Below are 17,779 nucleotides of genomic sequence, written 5' to 3' on the forward strand. Positions count from 1 at the left end.
GTAAAATCCTCTCAGCAAAAAAGGGACATTTACAAGTTGAGAAAACAAAAATAAAACTAATCTGTCTTGCCTGGCTGTTACTTACAATTTTGAAACATGAGAGACTGATTCAGAGAGATTTGGAGAGCCTGGATGGACGTCTGGTCTCTCTTAGTCCCAAGAGCGAAAAATACCCCCAAAAAAGAGACAAACAAAGACTTCCCTCCACCAAGATTTGAAAGTATCTTGTCCCCTTATTGGTCCTCTGGTCAGGTGTCAGCCAGGTTCACTGAGCTTCTTAACCCTTTACAGGTAAAAGAGGCATTAACCCTTAATTACCTGTTTATGACACCCTGCTCCTGTCCTGAAGGGCTTAAAACTGCCCTGGGAGAGGGCTGTGGTGGGGAAAGCGGATACAAGGCTGATTGGGGAAGCAGCCGCAGCTGGGCCACTCCCCAGTCAGGCCTCAGCTGGCCCTATAAAGGCTTGAGCCAGGAGCTCAAGCAGAGGGTCTCTTTCTGTATTCAGAGAGAGAAGGGTCTGGCTGCAGGGAGGTTAACTAAGTATCTGGAGTGGAGCAGGGCTGGGGAAAGGCCAAGGGAGCTAGGGAGCTCTGACCTAGGAAAGCCCCAGGCTGCAGGCCTGGTAAGGCCTATTTAGGTACTAGGTTGCAGGGGCAGCCCATGGGTAGCCAGAGACAGCAGGTCCAAACCCCTTTGCCTGTGATGAGTGGCTTATACTGCAGGCTGCCCCAGTAAGCAGGGGCTAGATGGGGACTGGGCAGTAGCCAAGAATGAGGCGAAGTGGGGAGAGTGGGTGGGGGTTCCCCTAGGAAGGGGAGACCCAGAATTGTGGGGGTACTGCCAGGGGGCAGCACCCAGTTAAAGGGGCACCGGGGTCCTTGGAGGGACATGGGGGGCAGCAAGCAGCAGCGAGACACTGGCCTGCAGAGGGCACTCTAACAGCTGGAGAGCTAATTCCCAGAGATGACCAGCAGGAGGCACTGCTGGGTAAGTCTCTGCCATTTACAATATGCCTCTCACTGTATGTGCAAGGTGTCAGAATTAACATCCCTGTTTGGAGTCTTAACTGTTGAATTCCTTACTTCAGTATGTTTAAATTAACCATTTTAATGTTGTATTTAAGTATTTTTTAAATTTATTTTGAAAAAATATGGGGGGAGAAGGTATCTGAATGTGAATTTTCCAACGTCACGTTCAGCTTATCATATTGATGCCGTTCTGATGCATATGTCTTTGAGGTATCTGTTCAAGTCAGGGGTAGAGGGTGGGAAATACACTTCTACCTTCTTGCCTTGAATGAATGAAAATCCCATGAGGTATGCATGTATTAACTGTGACATTTGTGGAATACACAGTTGATGCAACACAGTTGTGGTCCTAGTAGCTACATGAAAACCTAAAGGAAGTCAGTTAAGTATATGACCTGGATCAGGCCTGGTCTGTGATAAGGGAACTATACAAAATACACTTTGAAAGTTCACTGTAAGTAATGCTCTTTGCATTTTCACAGGATCTTCTTGGCAAAAAAGAGTTCTGCTGGTGGGGTAAGACTATGAGGGAGTTCGCTGCCAAAATATGCTGCTATGACTTACCTAATAGACTTTGTGCCAATGCATTTTTCTTTGCGGGTGGATTCAATGAGAAAAACATAAATATGGTATGTGTGTATATCTATATCAGCCCTATTTTTTTTTAGTGATGATTAAAATCAAGCTAACTTTTTCAGTTCAACAGCTTTTATGCCAAATGTGCAATTATTTAATTTGGAATGAGTAAGGCTGGGTCCTTTAATTGTTGCAGCATTTTGCTAGGGACTTTCAAACATGATGAAAATGGAGAAAGCAAATGCCTCAATAATGCAGGTGATGAAAAGCAATATAACTGGGAATTTCTGTAGCCTACAGTTGGCTTAGTGGTTTGGCTAGTGTGTTACACTGCTTTATTGAGAAAAAGACAGGTAAGTGTTTAACATGGCATTAAAATATCACTGTCAAATTTGGAGTTTACAGCCTGCAGTCCCAGGCCCTGACTTACGCAACAGCAGTGCATGCTGTGGCCAGAGCAGTTGTGCAAGGAGGGTTGAAATGCTCACTTTTCTGTGCTGTGGGTAGGCCATCTGCACTGGTTTCCAGTGGAACAGGTGGGCAGAAGCAAGGCTGTTGGATCCACTGCCCCCAAAACATTACTCAGGCGAACATATTGTAGCACAGTATAGTGGCTTAGTGGCCATAGATGGGTTATGCTATAGTCCTAATGCCTATCTGTCCATTTGAAGAGGTGATGTGTGAGAATTCCATTCCTCAGCGTAACCTCCCCTACACTAGAATGCAGCCCAGATAAGGAAAGTCTGCAGTTCCCTAACAGGCACCAGTTGCCAACTAATATTTATCAATAATATTATTAAATTGTCTGTAGGCTTAACAGGCACCAGTCAGCCAAAGATTAAAGTAATGTCTGCTGGCAGCACTTCAAGGTACCCACTGTCACACACATACTTTGCAAACATACCGTTGTCAGGCATATTTAATCTCGTCTCTGGGGGGAATGTTGAGAGTCCATTTGCCAAAGGTGTCTTTTACATGGCATCCTGGAGTTCTCTGAATAAAGAAAGGAAAAGGAAATTGTGCCTCATGTGAGCTGGTACCCTGCTCAACCTGCTCTGAAACAAAGTCCCATGCAATACGTGGAGTCAAAGACTTGCACCCTTTGCGGGGGCAAGGGGGGAGAGAGATAAGGTGGCTCTATTAGCACAGAAATTAATGACAGGAAACAAAGCTCAGCCCAGATTTCTACTCAGACTCGGCTCTTCCTACATGAGCCTGCTTAAGCAACACCCCTGAGTCTTCTGCTTACAGAGAGCAACTCCCACTTCCTTTATATTCAGAGGGTCTGACAATCCACCTAGCTTAATGGGTCAATAGCATTCACCTAGCTTTCTCCCAGGATCTACACATAGCAAAAGCATGAGGTCGTTTAGGCAAACATTGGAAGCCTGTTTTTATCTAGCACTGAGAACCATAACTCAGGGTATGGCTACACTTACAGCTGTACAGCGCTGGGAGTTACAGCTGTCTTTGTACAGCTGTGTAGGGAAAGCGCTGCGGTGTGGCCAGCACTGACAGCTACCAGCGCTGGCAGGGGGCTGCATTGCAGTGCGTTGGGGGGTGTGGGCACTGACGCTCCACGTTCATAGTCTGCTGCAAACGTGCTTCAAAAAGACCCGGGGCGTGGGCGTGGACGTGTGACAGGGCATCGGGGTAGACAAAGAGAGGATTTTGGAGCTGACACTTGTATCAGCTCCCTGCTTGCTAAGGCTCTACAGGACTGGAAGATCCACCACAGCACGCAAACCCTTCAAATCATTTTAAACAAGTTTCGACCCCCTTCCCCCACCCTCTCTTACACAACATGCAAATTATGACCTCTAAAATAGCCTTCCACACCAATAGCAGCTGTGCCAACACGGACTCCCCTCCCCTACCCCCACACACGCTGTTGGCTTTCTCTCCTTAAGCAACAGCGAACATTCCCAAAGCAATTCCTCCCTGCCTGCCTCCGCTGACGCAAAGAGCAGTCTGTGTTTGTTTTTTAGATAAGCAGCTCTGGGGTGCCCGGAGTTCAGCCACTCTTCCGGTTTGTTGTGAACAGGCATTCTGGGATACCTCCTAATACCCTGGAGGCCAATTACAGCGCTTTTGGTGGCCACACTTGACGAGCAATGCTGCATCACCAGCGCTGCGATCGTTATACCCCAAGCAGATCAGGTGTGCAGCCAGCGCTGCAGCCAGGGAGTTGCAGCACTGGATGTACCTTGGAGGTGTGGACAGTTACTAAGTTGCAGCGTTGTAAACCCACCACCAGCGCTGCAACTCTCCAGTGTAGCCATGGTCACAGACAGAATTAAACCAAACCTTACAATAGGTTCAAGGAGAGCTTAATATTTTAGATGTTTTCTTACTACTTTTGGCAGAACCATCATAAGTCATGGATGTAAAAATTAACAGATATGAGAGGAATTATATTTCTGAAAATATTCCAGTTTTTCTGGCTATCCAACTTGCTCAGTTTTGGATGATTTGTAATGCTGTAGTTACGGAACTGAATGGTGTTATGTAGAATCCTGCCTTTCTCCCATTTCATTTAGAAAACAAATGATAGCCTAAAAATGTTTTTTTGCAGAGTCGAATGGATGTGTACACAGGCCACTTCCCAGATGAAACATCTATTAAAAACATACTGCACTGGGCCCAGGTAGAGCTTCTGAAATCTTTCAATATTCTGCCATTTATACTCTCCCTTGAGCTCTCTGATTATAGTTAAAACCTGATTTATTCAGAAGAAACAGGCATTTATTTATCAATGAGATTTTAATATAGTGACATAATCCTTTGGGTTCCATCTTTGACGTTGTTGGTTACTGAAAGTTTTCAGTTTGAAAGGATGGGCCTGTAGGAAAGCTATGAATATTAAGATTGTAAAGTCACACACTCAGAAGTTAGGAAATTCCAGAATAAAGTTTGCTCATGCAACCTTAATGAAGCCCCCTTGTGCATAGGTATTATGATACAGTCTTTAATTACGTGATCACACACTCTTTTTCCACAGGGCCCTGCCTCATTCAGTGCACAGGATGGACATGGCTCAAGGAAACTAGACATTTTCTAACAAATGCCTGAACTGGTTTTACTGAAATTTGCCAAAATAATTTAGCCTGAGAGAGACTGGAAAACTACAGCCTAAATTATTAAAATTTTGTCAAACTGAAAACAGGCTCTTGTAATGATCACCTGACCCTTTTCTTAACTATAGGGGTTGCTGCTTGTCATCTATAATCCCTCAGTGAAGAACACCAGTATAGAAAGCAGTCCTGAAAAGGAAAATTATAATTCTTTTAATTGTTTATATACACCTCTAGCCTGATATAACTCTGTTCTCGGGAGCCAAAAAATCTTACCGTGTTATAGGTGAAACCACGTTATATCAAACTTGCTTTGATCTGCCAGAGCGCACAGCCCCGCCCCCTCAGAGCGCTGCTTTACTGCGTTATATCCAAATTCATGTTATATTGGGTTGTGTTATATCGATGTAGAGGTGTATTTTAAGACTATTATGTCAAGAAGGAGAAAGATGGAAAAAAATCATGGACTATGTAATAGCAAAATCTGTCAATACAAAGTTCTCAAAAAGCACCCGTGGTGCACAATGTTAATGATGAAGTTAACAAAGAGAAAAACTTGTTTGTTAGCAGATACAGATTAAAAATTACTCGCCGGCAATGAAAAGTGAGAAGTGATTTTGAAGAAGTGCATGTAAGTTTTTTATGCTGTTGTAGATGCGAGGGCTAAATTCTGATCCTATTGAAGTCAATGAGTGTTTTGCCAAAAATTAAACATTTTGGATGAAATTTAAGTCCTGCATACTATAATATCATTGTTTCATGGTAGTTTAAGGCAGAACAGCACACTGATATGCAAAGGCATGTGGATAATTCTGTCTAATGTTACACTTTCTTGTCTTCATTTTGCTAGGCAGTTAAATCAGGAGAATTCAAATATTTTGACTATGGCAGTGAGAACCAGGCTAAGTACAACCAGGTAGGGAAAAATGATTTTTTTTGAAAACTAAGTTATCTTTTAAAAATAAGAATGATCCCCTGCCTTCCCACGCTCAATCACAACACATCCCCAATCTGTTACAGCATTTGACTACAGGAAAATTAGCATTAGTTTATGGATTTTTGGGGTGTATTTAATATGAGTTTCATCCATTTGAAAAACTTAATCATACTGTCTCCTTTTGCTTCTTCTTTCATCTCCTCTATCATTTGTTCACTTCCTCTCTTTCCCCAGGCTTCTCTTCACCTGCTCATCTGCCATCTGGTCGCCTTGTCCTTCACTTTCCTGCCCTGTGTTCACTGCTGCTTTGTCCTCGCCTCCCATGCACAAGGTCATTGTTACTTGGCCCTGTCTCCTCCTGCACATGCTCCCATGCTTCTAGGTCATCCTCTCTCCCTGCACAGCCTCCAGCTTCCTTGCTTCCCCATTCCCTTGTATATAGTCCAGTTCCCTTCTTGCATGTTCTCCTGAACTTGATTCTCTGCCGTGTGTTTCCCTTCTCCTCTGATCTCCTATGCATATGCCTGTTTCCCTTCTCTGCTGGATGTTTGTCTCTAGCGGCATTGGTCTTGGCTCTTCTCACACTGGCAACTTCTTTCCAGTAGCAAGTCTCTGAGAACAGTTCCTTTTCCTTCTCCTACTCCCATGAAGCACCAATCCCGAGTGAGGAAATTAGGCAGGCTTATCCTGCTGATTTCCAGCTACCCTAATGGCACCCAGACGCTATGTTACAAAGATGAATTGGGACAGGTGTAGAAGGCAGCTTTTTATGGAGCAGCAGCAGGTGCTGTGTGACTATCAACCATGGTTTGAGAACTGCTGTCTCTAACCACTGATCATCTGAGATGAATCTGGCAATTTGGCGCAGCAGTCAAATGGTTAATCAATGATTTTTGTTTAAAAATTAAGACAGCATCTGAGACTTGAATTTTTGTCTTTCAGTCTGTCCCTCCCTTCTATAAGATAGAAGATATGACTGTGCCCACTGCAGTATGGTCCGGTGGAGAGGACTGGATGGTAGACCCAAAGGATATTGACATGTTACTCCCTCTCATTACTAACCTAGTTTACCACAAGAATATTTCTGACTGGAACCACTGGGATTTCACCTGGGGTCTTGATGCAGCCGAGCGTGTGTACAGTGAAATTATTGCGCTGATGGGAAAGTATCCATAAAGCCACACAGCATTGTTTGAGAATTAATTAGTTAATTTAGATTTATTGACATCTACGTTCTGTATGTATGCCAATAGGCTGCTTTTCCACTTGCTATTTTTTTGAATCAATCATGGATCTTGTAAACGGGAAGGGGGGTTACTGTGAAAGGATTTATATTTACTCTATTTTTCTTTTGGTCACGGTACCAATTTTTCCCCATCTTCCTGGTGAAATACAGCAACCAGGATTCTGTTACTCAGAAAACTGATTATATTTCTCATAGGAAACACTTCTGAAACCAAAACTAAAATCCTATAATGCACATTACAGCTGTGAGCCAGAATGTGTGTGCATGCCTTAAATCTTTCAGCACAGTCCATCATTAGATGTTAAACTAATGAGGACATTTCTCTGGTCAAGTTAAAATACTAGAGAGCTTTCCCATGTTACATGTTAAAAATAAATGTTTTTAATTTGGTAATCAATAATGCAGCCTCCCGTATATAGTTAAGACAGTCTATGTTATTTTACTTTGACCATTTATTTTGTATAGATACACATGAATATATACAATAATAATAAGACAGCAAAAGCATGACAGGAAAAATACACACACACATCAAAGGATGTCCTTGAATTGAAAGGCTTGTAAAAAAAAAGATAAAGAGAATCACACTAGGAAGAGATGAATGAGGAAAAAAACCAATGTCTGGAATCTAAAACATTTGTGTACAATTAGAAATATAACTTTATGCCCTTCTCTCATGTAAATTATATTTTTATTCCCAAAAATTGCTCCCATACTTTCCAACATTTTGCCAGTCACAAAGCTCTCAGTCTATCAGCTCCACATAACCAGCTATTTTTCCTTTACACTGAAATCAGTCTTCTGATAGTGGTCGATATGGATTCCATCATCCATATGGTGATAACCTTGTTACAGAGAATATAGCTAATGCAATCTAGTTCTTTCGATTGTGAGAGGTTCTTAAAAAAAGGGGGCAGGTTGGTAAGAAACAACACACGAATTGTCACATCAGTGTTGGATCATTCATGAAACTGGTTTTCAAAGCTTCTCGGAGACACAGTGCACCTCAGTGTTCTCCTCTTATTGCCCCGGCAGCCAGGTGATCTGCCCCAACCCCCCATCCCCTCTGGAAAGTCCCCCCCCCATTACTTTCATGGATATTATGTAGAACACAGCAAGCAGCAACAACAATGGGAATATTGCTTTTGCTGAGGTCTAACCTGGTCAGTAAACTATGACAGTGCCCCTTTAAACATCCAAAGGCACATTCTATCACCATTCTGCACTTGCTCAGGCTATGGTTGAACTGCTCCTTGCTGCTGTCTAGGCTGCCCATGTACAGCTTCATGAGCCATGGGAGCAAGGGGTAGGCTGGGTCCTCAAGGATAACACGTCACCAATGGTAATTTTCCAGTCTGGGAAGAAAGTTCCTTCTTGCAGCTTTCTGAAGGGACCACATTTCCTAAAGATGTACGTCATGTACCTTTCCCGACCATCCCACACTGATGTCAGTGAAACGGCCCCTGTGATCCACTAGCACTTGCAATTCCATTGAGAAGTAGCTCTTCCAGTTTACACTGGTCTACAATTTTTGAGAAGTCAGCTGCTTCAGAGATAAAATGCGGTATTATGTATTTTGATGTGCTGAATTCAAATATGACAATTAAAACAACTGATTGGCTACTGTTTCTAAGATATTTAAGTTTTTACATTTTATGTCTATGTATATTGTGTAGATAGTAGAGTTTTAATCATAAATTGTAAACCTAGGTCTTTTCATGTGTTTATGGTTGCTTTACATGATAATATTTCACCTGTCCTGTTTATGTAACACTTTAAAAATCAGCAAAAGGGTTATATAAATAAAATTTATTATGAAACAAAAGGCAAAAAACTATTATGTACATAGTTTAGTCCTATTCAGTGTCTACTCGGCGCTTCTTGGCTTGTCTCTTGTATTCATTAAATGGAGCATCTCTTGTCACTGTCCAGCAATAGTCTGCAAGCATTGATGGGCTCCATTTGCCCTGATAGCGTTTCTCCATTGTTGCAATGTCCTGGTGAAATCACTCGCCGTGCTCATTGCTCACTGCTCCGCAGTTCGGTGGAAAAAAATCTAGAAGAGAGTGCAAAAAATGTATCTTTAGTGACATGTTGCAACCAAGGCTTTTGTATGCCTTGAGGAGGTTTTCCACCAACAACCTGTAGTTGTCTGCCTTGTTGTTTACCAGAAAATTTATTGCCACTAACTGGAAGGCTTTCCATGCCATCTTTTCCTTGCCACGCAGTGCATGGTCAAATGCATCATCTCGAAGAAGTTCACGAATCTGAGGACCAACAAAGACACCTTCCTTTATCTTAGCTTCACTTAACCTTGGAAATTTTCCACGGAGGTACTTGAAAGCTGCTTGTGTTTTGTCAATGGCCTTGACAAAGTTCTTCATCAGACCCAGCTTGATGTGTAAGGGTGGTAACAAAATCTTCCTTGATTCAACAAGTGGTGGATGCTGAACACTTTTCCTCCCAGGCTCCAATGACTGTCGGAGTGGCCAATCTTTCTTGATGTAGTGGGAATCTCTTGCATGACTATCCCATTCGCAGAGAAAACAGCAGTACTTTGTGTATCCAGTCTGCAGACCAAGCAAGAGAGCAACAACCTTCAAATCGCCACAAAGCTGCCACTGATGTTGGTCATAGTTTATGCACCTCAAAAGTTGTTTCATGTTGTCATAGGTTTCCTTCATATGGACTGCATGACCAACTGGAATTGATGGCAAAACATTGCCATTATGCAGCAAAACAGCTTTAAGACTTGTTTTCGATGAATCAATGAACAGTCTCCACTCATCTGGATCGTGAACGATGTTGAGGGCTGCCATCACACCATCGATGTTGTTGCAGGCTACAAGATCACCTTCCATGAAGAAGAATGGGACAAGATCCTTTTGACGGTCACGGAACATGGAAACCCTAACATCACCTGCCAGGAGATTCCACTGCTGTAGTCTGGAGCCCAACAGCTAGACTAGAGCCAATCAACAATTTTAAGCATCATTTTCATTCTCAGTGACCCAGAATTTGTAAAGTTTGACTACATTTATTTCAGAAGCATTTTGGCTGTAGAGCCGTGTTATGTATTCTTTGGCAAGGTGCTCTGGTGCCAAGATAGGGATGTGTGTTCTGTCTATCACCCCACCACAGTTGGAGAACCCCATCACAGCAAAGCCATCCACCATGTCCTGCACGTTTCCCAGAATCACTGCCCTTCTTAGCTGAAGTGAATTGACTGCCCTGGCTACTTGGGTCACAGCAGCCCCACGGTAGAGTTACCCACTCCAAAGTGATTCCCAACTGACCAATAGCAATCTGGTGTTACAATCTTCCACAGGGCTATCGCCACTCGTTTCTCAACTGTCAGAGCAGGCCTCATTTTGGTATTTCTGCGCTTCAGGGCTTGGGAAAGCAATTCAAAAAGTTCCATGAAAGTGGCTTTACACATTCAAAAGTTATGCAGCCACTGCTCCTCATCTCATACCTGCATAACCATGCAATCCCACTAGTCTATGCTTGTTTCCCGGGCCCAGAAGCAGCCTTCTACTATGTCAACAAGCCTGACTGCTGCTGCCAGCATATGTGAATTGCTCCATTCCACGGCTTCCAGCGTGACATCACATTCTTGCTGTGCTATGGCGTCTGCATGAGTGACCCAGGCTTAGGCATAACAATTATTGTTTGCTGTTGCTTTCAGGGAATGAGGGAGGAGGGGAGCCAAATGCATCATGGAAGGCTGACGATATGTACCCAAAACACCTCATGAAAATGTTTTTGTCCCATCAGGCATTGGGAGCCTCACCCAGAATTCCAATCAGCAGCAGGAACTGTGGGATAGCTGCCCACAGTGCATCGCTCCATGAGTTGATGCTACCATGGCAGTGGGGATGCACTCCGCTGAAGGAATGTGCATAGTGGGGACATACACCACTGATTTTGTAAAATCGGAGACTACATGTCAACTTTAATAAATTTTCCTTAACTGTGGTTCTTTGAGCATTTTGCCTCTGCTTATTCATATTACCTGCTCATCCAGTGACACTATATTTTATGAATATTCCCTTATTCGAAATGGCTTATTTTCAATGGGGTTGATGGCACACCGCCCCAATTCAAATTCTCCATCATTGCCTAACAGAATTTACATGTGGAAGTAAGGCTGTCCGTAGTAAAGCTGGCCACCAATTCCCATTATTTGAAGTGAAATGTGTTAAGGATCTATACAAGGAATGATGAGGAGGCAGGAATGTCTAGTGCAGTAGGTCAATGAACAGATTCAGCAGGAAATAGGGTGCATTGAAGGCTGAAAAGCTGAAGAAAGAGAATGATGAGGAGAAGAGACTAAGGAGGGGTAGAGAAGGAAAGTATCCAAGGTAGGATACTGGAAAGGGAGAGAAAATGTGGTGGACGGATTATGGGACCATGAAGGGAAAATGTGTCACAGCACTGTCTCCTGTTGAGGTTGTGTTTTTCACTACAGTGCTGTCTTCAGTAACTGTCCAAAAAATCATGAGCGATGTATTACAGGTAAACAGGTTGGGAGGGCCAGAGGGTTTTGCAAAGTGTTACCCTACTTTTTAAATGTATGGCGCTCATGTAAATCTAAATCTCTTTGGAGGTAGGTGGCTCCCATTAGATTGGCTCCCATTAGATTGGCTCCCATTAGATTATCGCTTTAACCTGCACTACATTAAAGAACTGGATAAACAATATTTATCCTGGATCCTGAAGTTCAAGATTAATGTCAAATTCTAATTGTCCACAATAATACTCCCTATTAGTAAATATTTCTTCAGTAACTATGTAAAAGATATAGAACAATTAATAGACCATTATATCAGTAAACGTCCCTAAGTACAGAGAGTACAACAGAGATTTTTATAGAAATTCTGCTGTTTTTCTGATGTTTCTCTAAAAAAAAACAAACTACTGGAGTCATATGATTATGTGAGAATCTCAGCTTTCATTAACAAAACAAAACAAAAAAAATCTAAGTTAGTAGCCCTTATATTTATGGGGAAAAACCAAAAAGCATGAATCCTAGAAGCTCAAACCCAGAGGGCAAATAAAAAGACCCCAAATTTATTATCTTTATAAATATTGTAATTTGTAAGCCTGTCTTGTTTTTTGGGGCCTGATTCATGAGTTTTGGACAGTTGAGGTTGGCAACGCTGCACTCAGCATAAAAGCAAGAGCAGCCTGATAAACTGTCTCATAACATTTTACTTTCCCCCTTTTCATTAATCACCATATTTATAATTTTCGGACATGAACAATGCCCCTTTTGCTTTGCAACAAATGTTTTTTAAATGATGACTAATATGCATTGGTCAGTATTTTGTTGGACAACAACTTAATACAGAGGTTACATGACTCCCCCCTTATGGCTGCACAGTTCTTTATTCCTTAGAACAGAGGTTCTCAAACTGTGGTCTGCGAGTTTCATTCTGAACATCCATTAGATATTTCCTTCTAAGGTGCGCACCTGGACAGTCGCACGTGAAAGAATGAAGGGCCACCCACCTAATTAGTGGAACCACGCAGACATGGCTCCACTAATTAGGACCCTGGACCCTGAAGAAGACACACATGTAAGGTGAGGTGGTGGCCTTGTGGGGGAATAGGGGGGGTAGGTAGGAGGGAGTAGTGGGGTGAGAAGAGGGGGTGGGGGGAATTTGGGACATGCAGGGCTGCCTTGGCCAGAGAAAGAGGTGACTTTCACCATCTCCAGGGCTGCAGTTACCGGGGAGAGATGGCCTTCCTTCCCAGTCTCAGCTCTGTGGCTGCTGTGGTGAGGGAGAGACCTCCTCCTCCTTTCCAGCCCCAGCTCGGGGGCTCCCACAGTGGGGGAGAGAGGACACATCCATTGCATTAGAAAGGTAAAACTACTGATATTAAAATATGAATCGTGCTTTTATATGTAGAAAAAAAAATGATTGTTTTTATATATAGTGCTTTTATCCAAAGTGCTTTACAATAGTTAGCTACCGGTACAAACATTTGGAAAGATCATTAAGTGGTCTTCTGAGACACTCAGAAATTTTCAAGTGGTCCATGAAAAAAAATGTTTGAGAACCACTGCTTTAGAACGTAACCGTATGCATGGAAACAATTGTTTGGACAATTTTGATAGGATCAGTCTTATCCTGCCAGAATTGCAGGATTCACTACATCAACTGAAGGGCCTTTGCAATCTCAAGGCCAAAACATGATGCTTTGTAAAACTGCTTCAGTATATGCTGAGTGCTACAGTTAAGTTCTCAGATGCTCCTTGGATGCAGCTGAAAGTTAAAGTATGAAGACTTCACACACAATGGTAAGGTGAAATTTACAAATGATATTTAAAAAAATGGGAGACCATTTCAATTTTTTGGGAAGGAAGACTTGCGACACCCGCCATAGTATATTACATATGGTTTCATATTCCTTTCAGGCATTCAACATCATGTCTGGTGGACATCATTCTGGAGGTTCCTGAATTTCAAAGGGATAGTCTATTCCAGGTGACCAGGGACAAGCCAGCCATGAGTGCTGAAGAGGTTTCTGAGCTTATGGTGAATGAACAATACAGCTTTGAGTGGAGTAGGCTGGTGACCTATAAAGGAGGACCCAGAATTGCCCTCTTGCCTGAAATGTGACTACCCATCTTAAGTGCCTCTACAGGAAAAGTTTGCAGATGGCTATATTAGATTCAGGGGGGTCAGAAGGCCACCATCCAGGCTGACCAGTTTATCATGAACCTCTCTGGACTCAGAGCTCAGCATAGTTTCCAGAACCAGGTGAATGTCCTTATAAATTATGCAGAATGTCAGGAACTCCCAGAGGTGCAGTTCTCATCCAAGCTTTTCCAATAGTAGCTCCTGAGATGCTTGATCCCTTTTCCGCATGGGTCACTGCTTTGTTGAGGTGATGCTAACAAACTTTCTTACTGAATTCAGAATCAACACTGCCAGCTTATCCACTATTGCTTGGTACATGCAGTTTTCTTACTGAGGCTGAATGTCTTGCTCACCTCACACAGAGATTTACCAGATTCTGACTGTGGTCCTGTGACCAGCTAGCAGTGCATTTGGCAAAGGACTACTTCTTTTCTGTGGTTACAGCTAACAAGGAGATGGTTCACTCTGAAGAAAAATTCACTTGAACACTGATGATCCCATCCTACTTGGTTACAATGGAGCTCATCTCAAGAGTCTTGTCAGGTAGGATTTTAACAAAAGTAAAGAAAAAGCTTTAGTTCCCTGGTGTGAATATCTTACTCTTATTAGTTAGCAGTTACTCATTCAAGCTGTCCCAGGGTGAGTAATTGCTCACTACTGGGAGTAGGGAGTTCACAATCTGGACTTTAGTTGAATTTGATGGCTTGCACACATCGGTGCTGGAGGTAGGGGTGCTGTGGGTGCTACCATATTCCCTGGCTTGTGGTCTCCATCATATACAGGGTTTGCAGTTTGATTCAATGTCTCGCAACATCCCCACTATACAGATTGTTCCAGCACCTCTGCTTGTACGTGTGCTCAACTGGAAGGAAAAAAACAAGGAAAGAGACGTGATCTTGCATAAAACTCTCTAACTCATCTCAATCTGTGATAAACTAGCACTAAAATCCTACTTTTGTACAAGTTACTTTTTTAGAAAGTTATGGGACTGAAAATAGCACACCATCAGAACAGCTGTAATTAAGGCTGAGATTGTACTTTCATGCTGCTTCTAGTGGGAAGACCTTGACATCTCCAGCCCAATTTCAGCTGTCACTTGAAGCTAATAAAGGGTGTGCACGTTAATAAATAGGGCTACAAAAGATCTGTGAAAATGAGACAGACAGGAAATCTTTGCATATTCAAGCCTCCTTGATGTCCCTGCAGATTCTTTCCGCGAGGCAGAAATCTTTGCTGACAACCCAAATCTGGCAAGTCTGTTCCAGAAATCTGGACATGTTATGCAAGTGACTTAATTCCCTAACCTGTATATTTGGTGAATATTCTTTTCCTCATTACACAAATGACAACAAGGATCCTGATTGCTAGAATTTAGGCCCAGCTGAAATGAAGAGTTTTCAGCAAAGAACAAACTTTAAGAACATAGAAATGGCCAGACCCAGTGAGAAAATTGTCCATCTAGTCCTGTCTCCTGTCTTTAACAGTGTGGAGTACCAGATCATTCAAAGTAAGAGGCAAGAAATCCTGCTGCACATATTGATTTTGATGATTTCCTAGTAATTACTATCATAATAGGTCTATTGGGGTATGTTGAATAAAAAATGAAAAAAAAATCAAGTTTGCCATTACCTTTAGTTTATATGCAATAAATCAGATAGGCTTTAACTGAATAAAAATATAAATTCAAAGCCAAATTTTAAAACAAAATTCAAGATTAATAGTAAGTTTTGAAGTGGTTATAAATAACAGTATATTAAACTTTAACTGGTTAATTTTAGCTCTCTAATCAAGATTGTCCTTATAACTTATCTCTTTTTCTTGGTTTTGATTATATTTTTAACTATGCTAAAGGTGACTAAGAGAATTAAAATATATGTTGCCTTGGCTCTATTCTTCAAGCTGAAGAGGAGCAAAACCACAGGTAGTTCAGGGTAAAAAACTGCCCTGCCCTGGAGTGAAAAAACTCTGCAAAGGAATCATCAAAGGCTTCTTTCCTTAAGGCCCTTCCCTGAGGTTTTTCCATGGAAAAAGACAAACCAAACAGTAATAAAAGATCTGTGGCATATCTGAGCATTAGGAGGAGATGTACCTTTGTTTCCTGGGCCTTATCATATAGGATGGGTAGTAACGTTTAGTAACCCTACTTATCTCATGGCAGGATTTAGTGTCCACTGGCTAATGTTCCATGAGGCAATGTTTATTAGAGTTCAGCAATTTGCATATTGGTCTATTTTTCTATGGTATTGTAAGACTTTGTGGTAGCATTAAATCAGAGCATTAGAATCTCCCTGGGGGTGGACCATTTTTTATGTAGCAAAATAAAGAAATTTGGAATGGAATACTTAGACAAATATAGGAAAGAATGTGCTGTAATGACAATTTACTTGGTCTTGAAGTTGTATCACTTTGAAAAGCTTGTAGCTGGTTAGTAATAGCTTTTGCTCTGTATAAAAGAAAGTTTCCAACTAAATCATGAACTGAATTTGCTATGTAACTTCATTTTAAGTGTAATTTTTGATACTTCTGTAGTTAAGATAGCAAACATTTCTAGATTTTTGATTTTACTTGTTGGAATAAATACCTTGCTATTGCTTAAAGGCAAACTATTTATTACTATTTAGTTTTTTCTCTGATTTTATGACTTTATTTCTATTTTTTATGGTAGGCAGTTAATCTGGGAAACACCAAGCTTGCCAAAGAATATACAGTCAAACCTCGCAATAATGCGCCGCGCCTTAATGCGAAATCGCATATAACGCGATCATAAGTTGGCTCCCCTTTAAGGCCTAATACCAGCGGTCCCCAATGCCATGCCACCCACCGGGATATTGATGTGCCCCCGCCTAGTGCCCAGCAGGGGAGAGAAGGTGTGGCCCCGTGCCTGCCAGGGACAGATAGCACCGGCGCCCACAGCTTCAGAGTTCTCTGTCCCTGGCAGGCGCGGGGCTGCATCTTCTCTCCCCTGCTGGGCACTAGGGACTAGGGGCACTAGGGACTAGGCGGCGCACATCAATGCCCCACATTGGGGATCACTGACTTAAACTGGCTGGCTTGAAATCCCGCTATACCGTGCCCCCGAATTTATCGTGTTGGAATTGTTTGGACCCCAAACATCCTGTTATAGAGGGATTTCATTGTAGTTCACTACAGTCAGGTAATCTACACTTAAAGGAAACTATTACAGTATTTCAAAGACAAATGACAAGATTTTCAGCTGGTGTAAATCATCAGCGTGGCATTGAATTTAATACAGCCATGATAGTTTACATCAGCTCAGGATCTAGCTCAAAAAGCACAAAGGAAAAAGGAAACTCAAAAGCTCATCTCTCTCACCGACAGAAGTTGGTCCAATAAAAGATATTACCTCACCCCCCAACCCTTGTCTCTCTATCATCCTGGGACCTGCATGGCTACAACACCACATACAAAGAAAAGGGAAGCACTTCACCATTAATAAATAACACTCTTTATTGGCAAAGTGGGATTCAGCCAGTAAATCAGATGTTTAAGAGTAGTCAGTATAAAGCAGGCCGGGTCCCTTACACACATAATAGCAATGGGAGTTTTGTCTTTGACTCCAGTGGCAAGTGGTTATCAGACCTTTAATCTATTTGATACTTAAAACTAAAAATTTTGTCCTGGAAAATTTAGTTGACAAAAACTAGCAAGGCTTTTACAGGTCACATTTTTAATTCATTTCTGAATTTTCTCCTGTTTCTCAATTTGAAATGTTACATACTTTGAGAAATTTCAGCCATCTCTTATAGAATCTTTTATCTAATTACCACTAGAATTCTATCAAGCAAGTGAGGGACATTATAATCTGTTGTCATAACAGTATTCACCTGGGTTTTTGTTTTATAGCTCATGAAACCCAGCAAACTCAGGATAATTAGTAGCAGATTTCAAATTTGAAGGAAATCGTGTCACTAAAGTGCAAGCAAAGAGAAAATAGTGTTAATATTAAAGTTCAAAATCAAAGATCCCTTCACTGGGTAAGCTTTGTAGATGCAGTATGACAGGGCTTTACCTAGAAGTGTGATTAAATCCATGGCCAGAGTGACCATTTCAGAATCTCCTGATTCTTTGCCATTAAATACGAATAGCTTATCAAAAGTTTAAGTCTGTCATTGGGTGCTCTTTAATTTCTGTAAACATAAAAAATAAATAAACAGCAGTTCTAATGACAGCAGCCGTTCTGAGGAAGATAGTTGCTTTATGTCAGGTCTTAGGGTATGTCTACACTATGTTGGCAAAACTTATGTC

At 41.9% G+C, this 17,779-nt stretch overlaps 1 protein-coding gene across 1 annotated transcript in view; it reads left to right on the forward strand.

Annotated features, from left to right (window-relative positions):
* The window catches only part of LOC116818978 (lipase member M-like), a 15,445-nt gene extending 8,652 nt beyond the window's left edge, over nt 1-6,793 (forward strand). The window contains exons 6-9 of the mRNA XM_032770282.1: nt 1,513-1,659; nt 4,182-4,253; nt 5,531-5,596; nt 6,560-6,793. Of these exons, the coding sequence (XP_032626173.1) occupies nt 1,513-1,659; nt 4,182-4,253; nt 5,531-5,596; nt 6,560-6,793 (519 nt within the window). The remainder of the gene's footprint in view (nt 1-1,512; nt 1,660-4,181; nt 4,254-5,530; nt 5,597-6,559) is intronic.
* The last annotated feature ends 10,986 nt before the right edge of the window (nt 6,794-17,779 follow it).

The sequence above is a fragment of the Chelonoidis abingdonii genome, chromosome 15 (assembly GCF_003597395.2).
Source record: "Chelonoidis abingdonii isolate Lonesome George chromosome 15, CheloAbing_2.0, whole genome shotgun sequence".
NCBI classification, from domain to species: Eukaryota; Metazoa; Chordata; order Testudines; family Testudinidae; genus Chelonoidis; species Chelonoidis abingdonii.